General features: G+C 33.2%; 3 protein-coding genes across 11 annotated transcripts; 1 reads left to right on the top strand and 2 right to left on the bottom strand.

Annotated features, from left to right (window-relative positions):
* Positions 1–305: 305 nt before the first annotated feature.
* On the bottom strand, positions 306–1,135 carry LOC130813073 (protein DMP9-like). The gene has a single exon (XM_057678788.1). The coding sequence runs from the start codon at positions 1,113–1,115 to the stop codon at positions 441–443; it is 675 nt and encodes a 224-aa protein (XP_057534771.1). The 5' UTR covers positions 1,116–1,135; the 3' UTR covers positions 306–440.
* A 145-nt stretch (positions 1,136–1,280) lies between these two features.
* Positions 1,281–17,038, bottom strand: LOC130813071 (uncharacterized). 9 transcript variants are annotated; one of them, XM_057678781.1, is made up of 6 exons: positions 12,842–13,178; positions 4,626–4,820; positions 4,449–4,549; positions 3,992–4,144; positions 3,619–3,787; positions 2,073–2,596 (listed from the first exon to the last, which is right to left on the bottom strand). In XM_057678781.1, exons 2-5 carry the CDS (start codon positions 4,729–4,731, stop codon positions 3,632–3,634), a joined length of 516 nt encoding a protein of 171 aa, XP_057534764.1. In that variant the 5' UTR covers positions 4,732–4,820; positions 12,842–13,178; the 3' UTR covers positions 2,073–2,596; positions 3,619–3,631. The 9 variants fall into 9 exon arrangements, with proteins under 9 accessions (XP_057534763.1, XP_057534762.1, XP_057534764.1 ...); XM_057678783.1 differs by having other exon boundaries at positions 2,456–2,596; positions 3,623–3,787; positions 12,842–13,179; XM_057678782.1 differs by lacking the exon at positions 2,073–2,596 and adding an exon at positions 5,193–8,075 and having other exon boundaries at positions 2,603–3,787; positions 12,842–13,179.
* On the top strand, positions 9,689–11,947 carry LOC130813614 (uncharacterized). Its single transcript, XM_057679450.1, has 3 exons — positions 9,689–11,259; positions 11,347–11,622; positions 11,770–11,947. Exons 1-3 carry the CDS (start codon positions 9,689–9,691, stop codon positions 11,945–11,947), a joined length of 2,025 nt encoding a protein of 674 aa, XP_057535433.1.
* Positions 17,039–17,283: the final 245 nt, after the last annotated feature.

Here is a 17,283-nt window from a genome sequence, read left to right as displayed (position 1 = left end):
CCACATCCATTACCCTTCCATTTGTTCAATGGGAATAAAAGAGTGACCTATTGTGAATACTCTGAAAAGAATACTTACTCTCTAATTAGTACAAAGTCAATTCTCTTTATAGAATTCAACCCATAAAATTTAGAAATACAAAAACTCTTCTCCTAACTAGTAATTTTATTGATAAGAATTTATAAATGGATTGAATAGTTATTTTTTTTAAAGGAAGTAAAAGCAAGGGTGAAGAGTAGAAAGGATTTGTTCACTCAAATTTCAAGTCTCACCAAAATATTCTCGTTCCCTAAAGAATGAAAAGGTGAGAATTAAGGCATGAAATCCATCCTTAAACTAATAATATTACATACCAAGTTAATTAGCAACACACGTGTAATATGCAGTAACTAAATGACATAAATACATTTCAATACTACAATTTCAACATCAAACACTCTTTATGTGGCCATACACCCAACACCAAAACGGGCCTTAGGAAACACAAGAAAAAGACAACTACAAACAATCCCTACCATTAAAGGAAAACTTTCCATGGCTTCCTCCATCTCTTTACCATGACCCGGAAGAAGACAGTTGGTAACCCGATGATCTGATAATGCAATCGCCATAAACACCATAACAGACATCATAGCATGTACAAAATCAGCAAAATGGATGTTATACTTGTCATCTTTCGGAACCTCCACATCCAAACCCGGTTTGAAAACCGCCAACCCATTTCGAGTCACAAACCCATAGTACACCTTCCCATCAGGAGTCCGAAAACTATCTGTAAAATGAAAGAAGAAACATGAAAGAGCACAAAGTACAATGAGGATGGAAGTCATAATAGTGGCTACGGAACTGCATTCACCAACACCATATATTGATGGAAGTACCATCTCAAAAGTTAAGAGGGTCCCAGTAGGGAGGAAATGGGCTAACATCGAGGTTTTCGAGAGGGTTCCTTGGACTGATTTTGCGACCGCAGCCCGCCTTTTCTTTGGCGCAACAGGTTGTGTGGCCGGACCTGATGGAGGAGGAGGGGTTGATGATGGTAGTGTAGAGTCTAATGAAGGAGAAGCTGTGTAAATTCTGATGCCAAATTCTGGTTGTTCAGTTATTTGTTCCATTTGGTATCTTTAATGGAGAAAGTAAGTTTTTTTGGGAACTTTTCTTCTGATAAAATTATGAATTTAAGTTTAGTTTGTTTGAGAATTTGCAACTGGGTTTAAAATAATGTCAAGGAAAGAAATATAAAACTACCCTAATCAAAATAGTTATAACAGTTATCAAAATATAAAAAATTATAACTGCCATCTTTCTTTTTCATTTTTTAAAAGTAAAAAACGGTTATAAATGTTCTCTTGATTCCATTTTTAAAAGTACAAAACGGTTAATTAAACACCTTAACGAATATTTCAGCGATCCTCTCCACCCCCTCGACCTCAGACACCTTCCCAGTGATCCATCCATGCCGATACTTTCCTACTACTGCCCTAACTTCCTCGTCCCTATTCACCACAACAATGCTGTAAACCTTTCCATTTGTATCCGAACATCTCTGACTACCAGACAATGCCTTGTTCAACAATCCATCAGTAAATTCATCATCCTTCCATTTAAAATCAGCATCTTTCAACCCCCCGCACTCCCAAGAACAGCCATAATTCCCATTCTCACTCTGCACACAACCATTCTCCAATTCCAAAGAAACTGACACAGTAAAATTTGACTGACAACTTCCACAAGCATGATCATGACTCATTATTTCCTTCATTCGGTCAGCAATGGAAAAGCCTACTTTCTTTGCGTCCTTCAGATCACTAAAACCTAGAAAAATCGCTTGAAATCGACACGGAAAGAACAAAGGTTTGGATTCAATTACACTTGAAAGCGAATCCATATATTTAAATGGAAGTGGTGATCTGTATATTTCCACAGACTTCAGCAGGAACGGAAATCCTTCAAGACAAAAAAACAAAACAAGTAGCAAGAACAATCAAATTAAACAACAAATATCCAAATGAAGTAGTAAAAACAATCAAATAAACAACAAATCCAAAACAATTAGCAAAAACAATCAAATAAAAAAAATGAAATAAGCATATAAATTAACAATTCTCACAAAATGCGTCAATTCTTAATTAGAAGCTACCACATCAATCAATTTTGTTCGGTAAGAGATGTATCCTTGAACATTGAATTTGATAGTTGCAATTTTGTAGTATTACAGCAGCTGACCTTCATTGAAATAAGGTAAAAAAAAAATGGAGGAAGAAGAAAATACCTAAAACGAAAGAGAAAAGAACTGAAAATACAATGCACAGGCGCTTGATTCCAGGCTTTGTCTTTCGCATTTTGGATGAATCAAAGGATTCTGATTGAACTTCCGGCTCCGGTTTCGAGTCCCCACTGGAAATATCAGTCATTTGATTGAATTTTTTAGACCCAGATTCCGATGGAGGTTCATCTGTCGCCGAGATTTCCGGCATAATTTTTGAACTTCCGATGGGCGATGATGGATCTCCAAAAGAATGTTGTCTAGCGTCCCGATTCTTAGGTGCTGGTCATACTCATATGTTCAAAATATATGTTGAGCAGAAAAATATCCCTTTGTTCGTAACAAGGATAATGAAAAAATATTACTATTAATAGCAATTATAATAAAATAGAAAAATACAAAGTTATGGTTGGATGAAAAGATAACAAATAAATTATACTCATAACTTTTTAAAAAGACTATAAAAAATACGCTTAAAAATTAAATCCTAAAATAAAGAGATTCTTGGTAAGAGGCGTGTGACACTAAAACTATATGTGAAAAAGCTATATGTAAATCACAATATAAACTGATCTAAAGGCGAACTATTAAAATAGATATTAGAAAAGTAAATAACACAATTAAAGTAAGTACATAATATTAATAGCTGAATAAAGAGATTCATCACTATAGTCTAGCTAAGTTTTTTTTTTTTTTTTGAATTATAAGTTGAGAGGATGACAAGGTGATCATGCAACTGGGTTTAAAATAATGTCAAGGAAAGAAATATAAAATTACCCTAATCAAAACAGTTATAACAGTTATCAAAATATAAAAAAGTTATAATTGCCATTTTTCTTTTTCATTTTTAAAAAGTACAAAACGGTTATAAATGTTCTCTTGATTCGGTTAATTTTATTATATAGAGTATTTTTTAGAGTGACAGTTTCTAAAATGATTATTGGTATTTGTACTACATAAAATGCATGATAAGTTAATAACCCAATAAAAATGTTTAACTTCTGGCAGTATGACCATTATCCCATTTTAAAAGTGAGCATATACATATGTAAATGTTTATGAAAAAGTTTAGATTAATGTATTCATATCATATAGTACTAAAGTTTAGGAAAAATTGAGCGATCATAAGAATGATTTTTTGAAAGGAATGTTCAAAATTCATTATAACCAGGGTTTTGAAGTAATTTACATGGCATTGTAACATAATTCGCCGGTAATTTGCTTTTCGAATTCGCGATTTGCTCAAAATGACACTAAAATAGCCCAAAAACGACCATAAATCTTTTTTAATTCGCGATTCGCATGAGATTAGTGAATCATGTGACAAGTGTTATAGGGAGTTGCTTGTGTACCTACAAATACTGTCTATCTGGGCAAGAAACCATGGTGAGAGAGGGCAATTTCGAATGCTTTCACTCTTTCGCCCCCAACACAACCATTGCGATCATACGATGATATTTCATGAATGCTCAGGTCCATTGCTGCCTTAACCAGTTCTTCACCCACTACTTGTGCTGCCTCCTGAAAACAGTGTCAATATTCATTAACAATGTCTTCCAAGTTCATGACTGTTTAACGTTCAATAAAACAAATTCACTTGAGTAAAAATCTAATAAGTTCATTACAATACTTCGTTTCAATAGTTATATTCATTTTTTTAGTTTATTTCCAGGATATAGATTGATGCATCAGTGAATATACAGCGTATAATTAGGTGATTCTTACCGCTGTGTTCATTTCAGGATCACTTCGAACAGATTTCTGCAATGTACTTCCATAAAATAAACACTTTTTGTTCATGTCATCAACAAGCATTGCATACAACTGTCTGTCTGAGCAGAATACTGATAGTCTGGGTTTGGTTGGTGTACCATTATACTGCGAAAAGAAAGGATATACTTTTAGAGAGAATGAAACCACAAAGTATTTGAAAGGCATCAAAATAATGTAGATTGAAGCCCCGAGATATATAGTTTCTTTCCACATTTTAGGTTCACAGACTTGTCAAAAGCCAAAGGAAAACATCGTCCTCAAACATGTTAAATGGTTTGTAAATGCGTGTATTCAGTTGAATGATCATCTCAGTTACTTTCAACGAAAAAGTTAAATTCTGATGTTATTGTACGAACATATTGTAGTTTGTCCAAAGAAAAGCTTTTCAAAAACTGGCACTAGTTGATACCTTTTTACGCAGTCTTCTGTTTCGGATTTTGGCATTTTCAGTCCGCGAATTTCCCCTTTTCCTAAATTTTGCTTCTACGACCAATAACTTCCACGCAAGTCCTAAAGTGAAAAAATTAAACTGGGTTTTAAAACAGCAAATCCTGCACTTCCTACAACAAGTACTAGTGAAACTTACCTCGATTTTGCATTGGAAGCAAGAGATGTTTGAATGGATTCTTTTGATTGTTCTTGATAAAGCAACAATCCAAATGATGTATTGGGTTGACATTTAAAAGAGCCATATCTGGGGTCTATTGATACGCCCTCAGTCTATACAAGCAGCTGATCACCAATCACCAGAAATCAATTCAATTCAACCCAACCCAACTTCCTAATCAGATGAACACAGCATTCAGTCATAAGCAATTTTCAATAAAAAAAAGCCGAATTTTTCCTTAGTTCATATTTTGTAATAACTCAACTAAAAGTTTACACTAATGGTTAAGGCTCAATGATGGATTATATACACCATCATGCTCATTTACATGAGAGTCATTTGGATAAGAAGTGTGAATGCAACAAAATCTCCGATAATAACTGCTGCCAAATTGTGACACCCCAGAATTTCCGACCCCTTAACGAAACCAAAACCGTAAAGGAAGGGAGGAAATTCGGGTGTTACATAAAAGAAAAAGGAAGAGAATTTAGATAAACGTTTGACATTAACTTTAAAAAGGTGAGTGAAAATTTCGGCATCATCTACCTTAAAACTGTGCGCCTTTGTAGAAAAACAAAAGTTATTTAGAAGCTAATAAAGGCACCAACGGCCTATCAAAACTATGTCACGGCGGAATGATTCGTTGCCGGCTTCTCAAATCAACATGCCAAACATGGATCGTGGTTCCAGTGTCGACGTCTGCGTTTTAAAAGAGACTTAACTCCTTAAAACCATACAGAGTTACAAACCACGCAGCGGAAATACAAATATACGAGGGAGGACACCAGGCCTCATAACAAAACATATACAACCAAAGTTTACAAAAGATAACTAGAGCTACAAAATCGAAAGATAGCGACATGACACAGATTATGCTTCTATGTTATGATGAACGAATGCACTTGCGAAGGGAATGCTCAAGCAGATAAATAAACAGTGGGTTCATGTATAGGATTAATATCAAAACTCGTAAGCTTTATGAAAACGATTAACATGAACAAATATTCAGACACATAAGACTAAATTTCATATAATCAGCACAAGCAAGAGAAAGTTCCCGATGCAACCAACTTCTCTAGAATTTCATGATTCATACTTCATATCTCCATAATGACTACTTATAATACAACTAGAGTTGAACCAAATACTCAAAAATTTCATTATTTCTTGATAATGCATAATTCAATTCTACTGATTTGTTAAATCATGTCATCATTCAAACCACCATCATAATTTTTATTTATAATAATAACACACATGAGAATGAGTCTCATAACAAGCTATACAAACTATATATTTATCTATGCACGTGCAATGATAATCATTATGCATGAATATGTAATATATGCACCTATCCCATATCTACCCAAACTCTTACGAATAACTTCTAACATCAAGCAATATCTCAACGAATTTGAGGACACAAAGCGTCGAAAATAGGGACCGCTGGCTCTGGTAACCACCTGTAACACCCCAGAATTTCCGACCCCTTAACGAAACCAAAACCATAAAGGACGGGAGGAAATTCGGGTGTTACATAAAAGAAAAAGGAAGAGAATTTAGATAAACGTTAGATATTAACTTTAAAAAGGTGAGTGGAAATTTCGGCAACATCTGCCTTAAAACTGTGCGCCTTTGTAGAAAAACAAAAGTTATTTAGAAGCTAATAAAGTAAAGGCACCAACGGCCTATCAAAACTATGTCACGGCGGAATGATACGTTGTCGGCTTCTCAAATCAACATGCCAAACATGGATCGTGGTTCCAGTGTCGACGTTTGCGTTTTAAAAGAGACTTAACTCCTTAAGCCATACAGAGTTATAAACTACTCAGCGGAAATACAAATATACGAGGGAGGACACCAGGCCTCATAACAAAACATATACAACCAAAGTTTACAAAAGATAAATAGAGCTACAAAATCGAAAGATAGCGGCATGACACAGGTTATGCTTCGTCCTCACCACTCTCCCTCAATGCAATGCAATGCAATTGAAGCTCCAATACTTGCTACGCCTGTCCATGATCCTCCTGCTACTCGACATTAGACCAAAGGCCAATGTGTCATAGCAAGACAATCATAGAAAGTCATCAACAATCAAACATAAACACAAACACGTACACGTCAGTAACTAGCATCAAATATAATAAGGCCAACTACTAGATAACATTATATTATAAAACAACATAAGATGATTTCATAAGACGCAAGCACAGATTTGTAACCGTTTATCGGCCACTTATACTTCTTAATTTCATTACGTGCTTTCCAACCCGAACCATATGTTCTTGGGTAGAATGCAGGTCTTCACGCTCCTCTTTTCAAACATAAACTCTTGCAAACCACGTATAGTTCAACTCGACCAAGGCATTAATAGAATACCTAACACATGACCTTATAGAGCTTGTCTATCTTAAGGTAAGTGTGATCATGGTCTGTAATACCCTTGAGATAACTTAACTTAGGCACACTCCTCACTAGTATAAGCTATTCTATCAATAAGTAGATGTTCTATCGATGAGTAAATATTCTATCAAGAGTAAACGTTCTATCAATGTGTAAGCTTTCTATCAAAGAATGAACCTTCTATCATTACATAACTTTCGACCCATGAATAAACTTTCTATCACTGAATAACTTTATATCAGTGGATCTTTTCTCTACTTCCTGGCATAGTGACACGGCCAAGGGCGTTATCGGCCTCCCGGCGCCCATGGCAAAGTATGAGCTCATGCCCTCTCCAGCTGGCCCTCTCGAATCCTACCTTCGGGAAAAACTAACACACTGGGGTACTAAACCAGTGAAGAGGCCACCATATTGGGGTTTGCAAGGCCCGCATGGTAACACCTCGGTCAAGGGGCGTTATCGGCCTCCCGGCGCCCAATGACCCAAGCATGCTCATACCCCTTTACAGTGGTCCCGTCGAACCTCACCTAGGGGACTACTAAATCAACCGGACATAATTCAGTTGAGTCACGCCAGCTAATCATAATCTAGTACTTTATCAGATGGGAATAACTTCCACTTTTGACTATTAATGAGCGCCTTGGAATAGCAGCACGCCAAAACCCACTAAGCCACTCAACAAAAATATGAAATTCACCTTTAAAGGAGTCATTCTAACTCCAATTAAAGCATAATCTAATTCTTAAATAGATAAGGGGTAGTTTTCGCCCTCTATTAATTCTCACTCTCTAAACTATTCTAAGCGCAACGATTTCATAGTCGATAGCTCTTCATGTAAAGTGTAGTCAATAGTATTTCATAGTTTTAATGCAATGTATATTATCACAATAAACAATAATGTCTTAAAGCAAATTGCATATAAGGGTTAGTTACTGCGTATACGAACCTGTAAGCGTCACTGCACGATCAAAAGTCACAAAATCACCCAACTAAAGCTCTACTTTCCTCTTACGAAATGGGCACCTTTATAAGTTATGAATAAAACTAATAAGTTCCCTTAACTACTTTGCCATACCAAACTAAATATCAAAGTAACCGCTATCACCCATTCAACATAAGTTTCCGATTACTCTAGCACGCACACAACTCACTCAATACAAGTCAAAATCATTAACTCAATACAACATAAGTCTTTCCATCAATATAAAGTAGAAGTATGTGTGAATCGTTTCTTTAAATCAACTAATTTTGAGCATATCGGCTCGCGTTATCCAAAAAAAATAACTAATCACAACTAAATCTTACAATTTTAATATGACATTAATATAACGATAAGGCCAAATCTTAGATTTATCGTATCGGGATATCATTTGTTACATTCTCCAAAGCTATTAAGAACCTAGGAAACACGGACACGGCACCTAACTGGCGTGTCCCGTGTCGGACACGTGTCAGACACGGACACGCGACGGACACGCGAAAATCCGTGTCCGACATGCCAAATGAAGTGTCCAATATTTTAATATTTTTTCGGACACGTGGACACGGCAAGGACACGCGACGGACACGGTAAGGGACACGGCAAGGACACGTGTGTTGTTTTTATTTAAAAAAAAAAATTTGAAAACAAAATCAGTACACAGTACACAGACACAGTAAGCGAACAGCCGAACAATCGAATTCCTTTTTTTGCATTTCCCTCTCAATTCCCTCTCTTGCTCTCAGCCTCTCACTCCTCCTCTAACCCTAAAAACTCGAACTCACCTCTTCCTCCACCTCCATCACGCCACCGCCACCGCTGCAACTACTCGAACTCGAACTCGGTCGGTGCTGCAACTGCTGGCTGCTGCTTCCCTGTGGGCTGTGGGTTGTTCGAATCCAATCAAAGCATCCCAAAAAATCGAAATTTTTTATTTTGTTTAAGGTATTTTCACTCTTTATCCTAAATCCTAATCTTAATCTTGTTCTAATCTTTAATCTAAGTGTTAATCTAATTGTTTTTGAGGTTTGCTGCCAATGCCATTGCTAGCTGCTGCACTGCAGCATATATGCCTAAATGGCTAATTGGCTAGTGGGAACTGGGAAGAGCAAGTAGCCCATACCTTCTTAAATGCTATTTCAAGGATGCTTCTTTTCATAACTCTTATTTTTTCCCAAATATTTACAATTATATTAGCTAATTACTATTTTTAAGTGTGTTCACATAAAACTAAATATGAATTTTCATTGGAGAAGTTTTATTTGTTCTTCTCAATTGAATTTTGTTTGTAGAAAGGTTGTTCATTTATTTGAAAGCATGCAAATTAGAGATTTTGTATTTGGATTTGGATTTCAATTAGCTTTGAAATTGTTGAAGAAACTTGCTTTAGCAATTGGTACCATCACGTGGTTTGCTTTGTTCTATCACTCATGAAAGCTGGAATTTAGGACTGTATTCAATATTATGATTTTGATCATATGCATCTGGAATTTAGTACTTGCTGTCTTGCTGATTATGGAGTTCAAAATGCATAGCAACTGTTTGTTCATATGCATCTTCATTTTTAGCATTTTTTTTAATGTGTTTGTTAATGTTATTTGTTAATCTTGATTTTTAAATCTTTAATTGTGGTTGTTTGAATTCGAAGAGTTCAATCATGTCTAATAGTGGGGCTAGTGGCTCTGATTCATGCAATGTTAGTGGTGATGCTACAAAAGAAGAGGGTGATTTCGGTTCTTATCCTTTGTGGAAATATGTTGTTAAAGGGGACAAAATGAGTGGAGGTGGGGGTAATTATACTTGGCAATGCAACTTTTGCAAACAAATAAAGAGTGGTTCATATGCTAGGGTTAGAGCACATTTGATGGGTGTTGCAAAAGGTGGAATTAGTCAATGTCCTAATGTAACAAATGAGGATAGAATGCAAATGAGAAACTTAGAAAGACAAGTTGAACAATATAAAGAATCTAGACAACCAAAAAGACCACCACTTCCTAGTCATTCTTTGTCTTCCGAAACTTCTCTTTCACCAACTTCATATGCCAAGAAAAGAAAATCTGACAACCCAATCACCAAAGCTTTTGATATACAAGCTCGAAACAACTTAGATGCTGAGATAGCAAGGATGTTTTTTACTGGAGGATTGCCTTTTAACCTTTGTCGAAACCCTTACTATGTTAGTTCATACAACTATGCTGCCACAAATAATATTCCTGGTTACAAGCCTCCTGGTTACAATAAAATGAGAACCACTTTGTTAGAGAGAGAGAAAGAAAATGTTGAAAGGCTTTTAGAACCAACAAAGGCTACTTGGAGGGAAAAAGGAGTAAGTATAGTGAGTGATGGATGGAGTGATCCACAAAGGAGACCTTTAATTAATCTCATGGTAGCTTGTGAAGTTGGTCCTCTGTTCTTAAAGGCCGTTGATTGCTCAGGAGAGGTAAAGGATAAAGACTTTATTGCTAGTTTGTTGAATGATGCCATTGAAGAAGTTGGAGATGACAAATTTGTTGTACAAATTCTGACTGATAATGCAAGCAATTGCAAGGCCGCTGGAGAACTTATAGAGGGTAGATTTCCACATATATTTTGGACACCATGCATTGTTCACACTCTTAACCTTGCTCTTAAAAACATTTGTAATGCTAAAAATGTTTCAAACAATGAGGAGGTTTATGATGAGTGTCATTGGATAACTGAAGTTCATGGAGATGCTTTATTTATCAAAAACTACATAATGAACCATTCAATGAGGTTAGCTATATTTAATAAGTTCTCTCCATTAAAGCTTCTTTCTGTCGGTGATACTCGCTTCGCTTCGGTAGTTGTCATGCTAAAGAGGATGAAACTTCTTAAACCAACTCTTCAATCCATGGTTGTTAGTGAGGCTTGGTCCACATATCGTGATGATCATCGTGGACAAGCTACACTTGTGAGGGAAAAGATTTTAAATGACGATTGGTGGGACAACGTTGATTACATCCTTGATTTTACTCGTCCCATTTATGAAATGATAAGAGCATGTGATACCGACAAAGCATCCCTTCATCTAGTATATGAAAAATGGGATTCAATGATTTCAAAGGTGAAGGAGATCATATATAACCATGAGCATAAACAAAGGCATGAGTATTCTTCTTTCTTTAGTGTGGTCGAAACAATACTTCTTAGCCGTTGGAAGAAAAGCAACACTCCACTTCATTGTTTGGCACATTCTTTGAATCCAAGGTAAAGGAGATCATATTGTATGTTTAAATGTTTAAAGCATTAGATTATGAATTAACTAAATTCTCTTCTTTTTTATGTATTTAAAAGGTATTATAGTGACGTGTGGCTTAAAGAGGTCCCCGGTAGAGTTGCTCCACATGTTGACAATGAAATTTCCACACAAAGATTTAATTGCTTCAGAAGATTGTTTCAAGACTTGGAAGATAGAAGAAAGGTTAATATGGAGTATGCTATTTTCTCGGCAAGAGATGGTGGTGTATTTACCGAACCGGAGTGCTTGAATGATATGTACATGATGGCTCCAAAGCATTGGTGGGCAACTTATAGCTCACAAGTTCCGATGCTTCAAGCATTAGCATTCAAGTTGTTAGGACAATCATCATCTTCCTCTTGTTGTTAGAGGAATTGGAGCACATATAAATTCATTCATTCATGTACTAGAAACAAACTTGCACCAAAACGTGCTCAAGATTTGGTGTACATTCATAACAATCTTCGTTTGCTTTCAAGGAGAGGTGAGGCTTATAACAAGGGAAGAACAAGGTTGTGGGATGTTGGAGGAGATGACTTTGGAAATCTAGAAGATTCTATTTGCCTTGGCATGGCGGATCTTTCTCTTGATGAGCCCGAGTTGGAAACTACTTTTGTAGTGGAGGATGATGATGGATGTCATATGGATGATATGTGAAGATCAAACTTATATTTACCTATTTATTTGGTTTTCTTTGATTTGGTTTGTATGACTATTTTTAAATACTCCTGTTGTTTATTTGGTACTTATTTGAATGTTATGTGAGTTTTATATTTTTAAAGTGTTTATTTACAAATATCAAATGAAAGATTGTAAAATTATCTTTAATTTGATATATTTATTATATTACCATTTACGTGTCCCCGTGTCCGCCATTTTTAAGTTGGCGTTTTCCCGTACCCGTGTCGTGTCCGTGTCCGTTTTAGAGCAACCTAGTTAAGAACTATAGTCAAAACAACACAACAATTAACTTTAGCAACCATCGACGATAAGTTGACATTATGCTCTTGGCTTACTAATGTCATGTATCTATAACAACAACCTAATAAGGGTATTTGTAATTCACAACAATCAAACCACAACAATTAGTAGCTATTATTCTCAATTTAACCAATCAAAATCACTTTCATAGTCAACTAACATCATCACCATTACTAATTATTCACAATAATAACCAATCGATCAAATCTTAAAACAATTTTTTAAGTTATTTAATCAATCATCACCAAAATATAGTATAAAACACCCATTATTTGTAATTTCATTTCTAAATTCAAACCTTAGTCATTTCGTGTTCATAGATAATATATTTAATAAGTGACCATACTAAGATAGTAAGATTCATAGAAACTAATACAAAACCAACACATCACCCATAATTTCAAATCACACTTCAAACCCTAAGTTATAAATATGTTTAATTCATCAATCACGTTCTTACCCACAAAAGATTCAATGAAATTAACACAACCAACCTCAAACTCAATACACTTAATAAAACTCCGATTAAAAGCTAGAAAAATAAATTAGAGAAAAGAGGAGATGGCTCACAATGTTAAAACTAGCAAAAAGGGGAAAGAGGTAAGTTAAGGTTGTGCTAGTGGTGGCACGGGACCGAACCGGTTGGAGAGAGGACCCCAAACTGGCCACCGTGGCTGGCGGCACGCGCAGCAAATGCAATACCCTAGGTTGCTGCTGTCGTGGTTGTTTAAAGGGGAAGAAGCAGCTGCGTCACAGAGAGGAGAGAGGGAAGACCGGTGGTGTTGTGGGAGACCGGTGGCCGCCGCGGCTGGGCTGCTGGTTGGTGGTTTCGTGGCTCAGCAGTGAGGGAGAGGGGAGAGAAGAGAGAAGAGAGGAGGAGGAGAGGCGTGACGTTTCTGTGAGTGAAGGAAGGAGTGTTATTTATCCGGATTCATCTTTTTGCGAGGCACAATTTAGAACTCACCTATGTATGCCCACACATTTTAATAAAAAAATATATAGTTATTTTGATTCAAACCTTTTTATTTAAAAACGTAATTATATTTTTAATATAAATATATATTAATATTTAAATTCGTATATGAAAAGAATTTATTAAAATTACTTTAAAATTAATTTAATATAATTATAAAATACCCAAAAATCATTAAAATATTAATTAATGGGGGTGTTAACAAATGTTTCACTCGAAACATAGATATAGTGCATCATAATCAACAAAACAAAGGGTAAAGCATTTTGACAAACAGTTGGGCTGCGTACCACAAAAGATCATTTTTCACCTAACAATTGCCTAAATTCTTTTTTATTTTTACAATTAGATTGCCTAAAATCTGAAAACAAAGGGAGTTTAATTTCGTATACAATCAAAAATCGAGATTAATGTTATCAATAAAGGGATTATCTGATTATCAGTATATGTAGAGAGTACCAAGGATTACCCCCTAATATGAGTATGAAATAGGAATAAGCTTTGAGCAGACCTTCAATGGATTGGTTCATGGATTACAACAATCATAAGCTCATAACAGATCCATCAGGTTTCTTCAATGATGATCTCTTTGATTCGAGAATTCGTTTTTACCCGATCCTTAAATTTCGCCACCCTTTTCATTTTATCGCCACCCCCCTCCAAATAAAATTACGAATTTGCCCCTGATTTTTAAAAATTACAATTTTGCCACTCATTTCAAATTTCTTATTTATAATAATAATAATATTAATGATAATAATAATAATAATAATAATAATAATTATTATTATTATTATTATTATTATTATTATTATTATTATTATTATTATTATATCAATAACAATAATAATAAGGAAAAATTACCCTGAATAATACGAACTTTCACTGATTTTCCTACAATAATACGAACTTTCAATTAACCATGAATAATACGAACTTTAAAACATATTTCTCGCTAGCATACCTGACCGGTTCTTTACCTGGAGAAACGGTAAATTCCCCATTTCTTCATTATGCTAACAGGAAATATGTATCAAAGTTCGTATTTTATTCATAGTTAATTGAAAGTTCGTATTATTGTAAGAAAATCAGTGAAAGTTCATATTATTCAGGGTAATTTTTCTTACTTAGTTTTATCAGCCAAAAAAAAATTTAAAAGGAATGAGTAAGTTTACCGGTAACAGGTAAAATGGTATGCCAGCGGGAAATATGTATCAAAGTTCGTATTATTCATGGTTAATTGAAAGTTCGTATTATTGTAGGAAAATCAGTGAAAGTTCGTATTATTCAGGGTAATTTTTCCTAATAATAATAATTAACTTTTTTATATTCTTCAAAAAGAATATAAATAAAATTAATAATAATAATAATAATAATAATAATAATAATAACAACAACAATAATAAAATTAAATAATAATTATTATTATTCAAAAAGAAAAAAAAATTGAATCGCCCAAAACCCGGCGATTGGACCCCGGTTCAGTCGCCCAGAACCGAGCGATTGGACCCCGGTTCAGTCGCCTAGAACCGCGCTACTGGACCCCGGTTCAATCGCCTAATTTTGGGCGATTCACTTTTTTTTTTCTTTTTGGAAAATTTATAATAATAATAATAATATTAATAACAACATTAATAATATTATTAACTTTTTTATATTCTTTTAAATAATAATAATAATAATAATATATTAAGAATATATATGCATTATATTAATTTAATATTAGTAGTAAAGAGAGTATTTTAAATAAGTGTGAATTATAATAATAATAATAATAATAATAATAATAATAATAATAATAATAATAATAATTTCTAGATTAATGTGACCTATTAGCTCAGTTGGTTAGAACGTTGTACTAATAACGTGAAGGTCATAGGTTTGAGACCTGCACAAGTCATTATTTAGTAATTATTAATTTTTTCATATATATGATAAAAAATTAATAATTATTAGAGAAAATGTTAAAAAACTACCTATATACCCCATTTTGTAAAAAACTACCTTAAATAAATATTTTTGCAAAAAACTACCTTATATAATACAATTGTTTGCAAAACACTACCTTATAACGGATTGTGGCCTTTGACCGCTACCTTTAACCGTTGACCCGCATGTGAGACGCACGCGATGCTTACTGTATTTAATTTTTATTTTTATTTTTTTTAATTTTTTTTTAATTTTTATTTTTGTTTTATTGTTATTATTATTATTATTATTATTATTATTATTATTATTATTATTATTATTATTTTAAAAAAAATAATAAAAATAATAATAATAAAAATTTAAAATAAAATAAAAATAAAAACAAAAGTAAAAAATAATAATAATAATATTAAAATAAATAGAATCAAAATTTAAAAAAAAATTTAAAATAAAATTATTATTTTTTTTATATTCTATATTTAAAAAAAATTAAAAATAATAATAATAATAATAATAACAAAAATTAAAAAAATAATTATTATTTTTAAAATCAAAAAAAATAAAATAATAATAATAATAATAATAATAATAATAATAATAATAATAATAAAAATAAAAACAAAAATAAAAACAAAAATAAAAAAAATAAAAATAAAAATAAAAACAAAAATTAAAAAAAAAATTAAAATTAAAATTAAATATAGTAATGCATCACGTGCGTCTCACATGCGGGTCAACGGTTAAAGATAGCGGTCAAAGGCCACAATCTGTTATAAGGTAGTGTTTTGCAAACAATTGTATTATATAAGGTAGTTTTTTGGAAAATTTTTTATTTAAGGTAGTTTTTTGCAAAATGGGGTATGTACTAGGTAGTTTTTTAACATTTTCTCTAATTATTAAATAATGCCTTGTGCAGGTCTCAAACCTGTGACCTACACGTTATTAGTACAACACTCTAACCAACTGAGCTAATAAGCCACATTAAATTATTATTATTATTATTATTATTATTATTATTATTATTATTATTATTATTTTCCAAAAAGAAAAAAAAAAGTGAGTCGCCCAAAATTGGGCGACTCACCCACGGTTCAATCGCCTAATTCTGGGCGATTTAATTTTTTTTTTTTTTTGAATAATAATTATTAATTTTAATTTCATTATTGTTGTTGTTATTATTATTATTATTATTATTATTATTATTATTATTATTATTATTATTGTTATTATTATTAATTTTATTTATATTCTTTTTTAAGAATATAAAAAGTTAATTATTATTATTATTATTATTATTATTATTATTATAAATAAGAAATTTGTAAGGAGTGGCAATTTTGTAATTTTTTAAACTTCAGGGGTAAATACGTAATTTCGTGGGAGGGGTGGCGATAAAATGAAAAGGGGTGACGAAATTTAGTAACTCCTCGTTTTTATCCCGCCACTTCACCGTTAGGTGCTAGCAACTCCCCGTTTTGACAAACAGTTGGGCTGCGTACTACAAAAGATCATTTTTCACCTAACAATTGCCTAAATTCTTTTTTATTTTTACAATTAGATTGCCTAAAATCTGAAAACAAAGTTTAATTTCGTATACAATCAAAAATCATGCTTAATGTTATCAATAAAGGGATTATCTGATTATCAGTATAAGTAGAGAGTACCAAGGATTACCCCCTAATATGACCCCCTAATATGAGTATGAAATAGGAATAAGCTTATGAGCAGACCTTCAATGGATTGATTCATGGATTACAGCAATCATAAGCTCATAACAGATCCATCAGGTTTCTTCAATGATGATCTCTTTGATTCGAGAATTCGTTTTTATCCCGCCACTTCACCGTTAGGTGCTTGCAACTCGGAAGTTGATGGTCTATGAGTCTATGACTATTCATAACGGTATTTTTATTATTTTTTTTTAATCGCAAGGGTTAAATTTCGTAATTACCACTTAAAAAAAATTTCACTAATTGAATATGTAACTATTTTTTAGATTATTTTAGTGCGCCTATTTTTTCTTAGAAGGGGTATATATATATTTGTTAGATATATTTGTTTTTTGGATCCCGACCTATATAGAATATGATTTATTGATTATGAGTCTATC

The sequence above is a fragment of the Amaranthus tricolor genome, chromosome 5, assembly GCF_026212465.1.
Source record: "Amaranthus tricolor cultivar Red isolate AtriRed21 chromosome 5, ASM2621246v1, whole genome shotgun sequence".
Taxonomy (NCBI): domain Eukaryota; kingdom Viridiplantae; phylum Streptophyta; class Magnoliopsida; order Caryophyllales; family Amaranthaceae; genus Amaranthus; species Amaranthus tricolor.
Note: the sequence above shows the minus strand (reverse complement) of the source record. Positions and strands in the feature narration are given on the sequence as shown.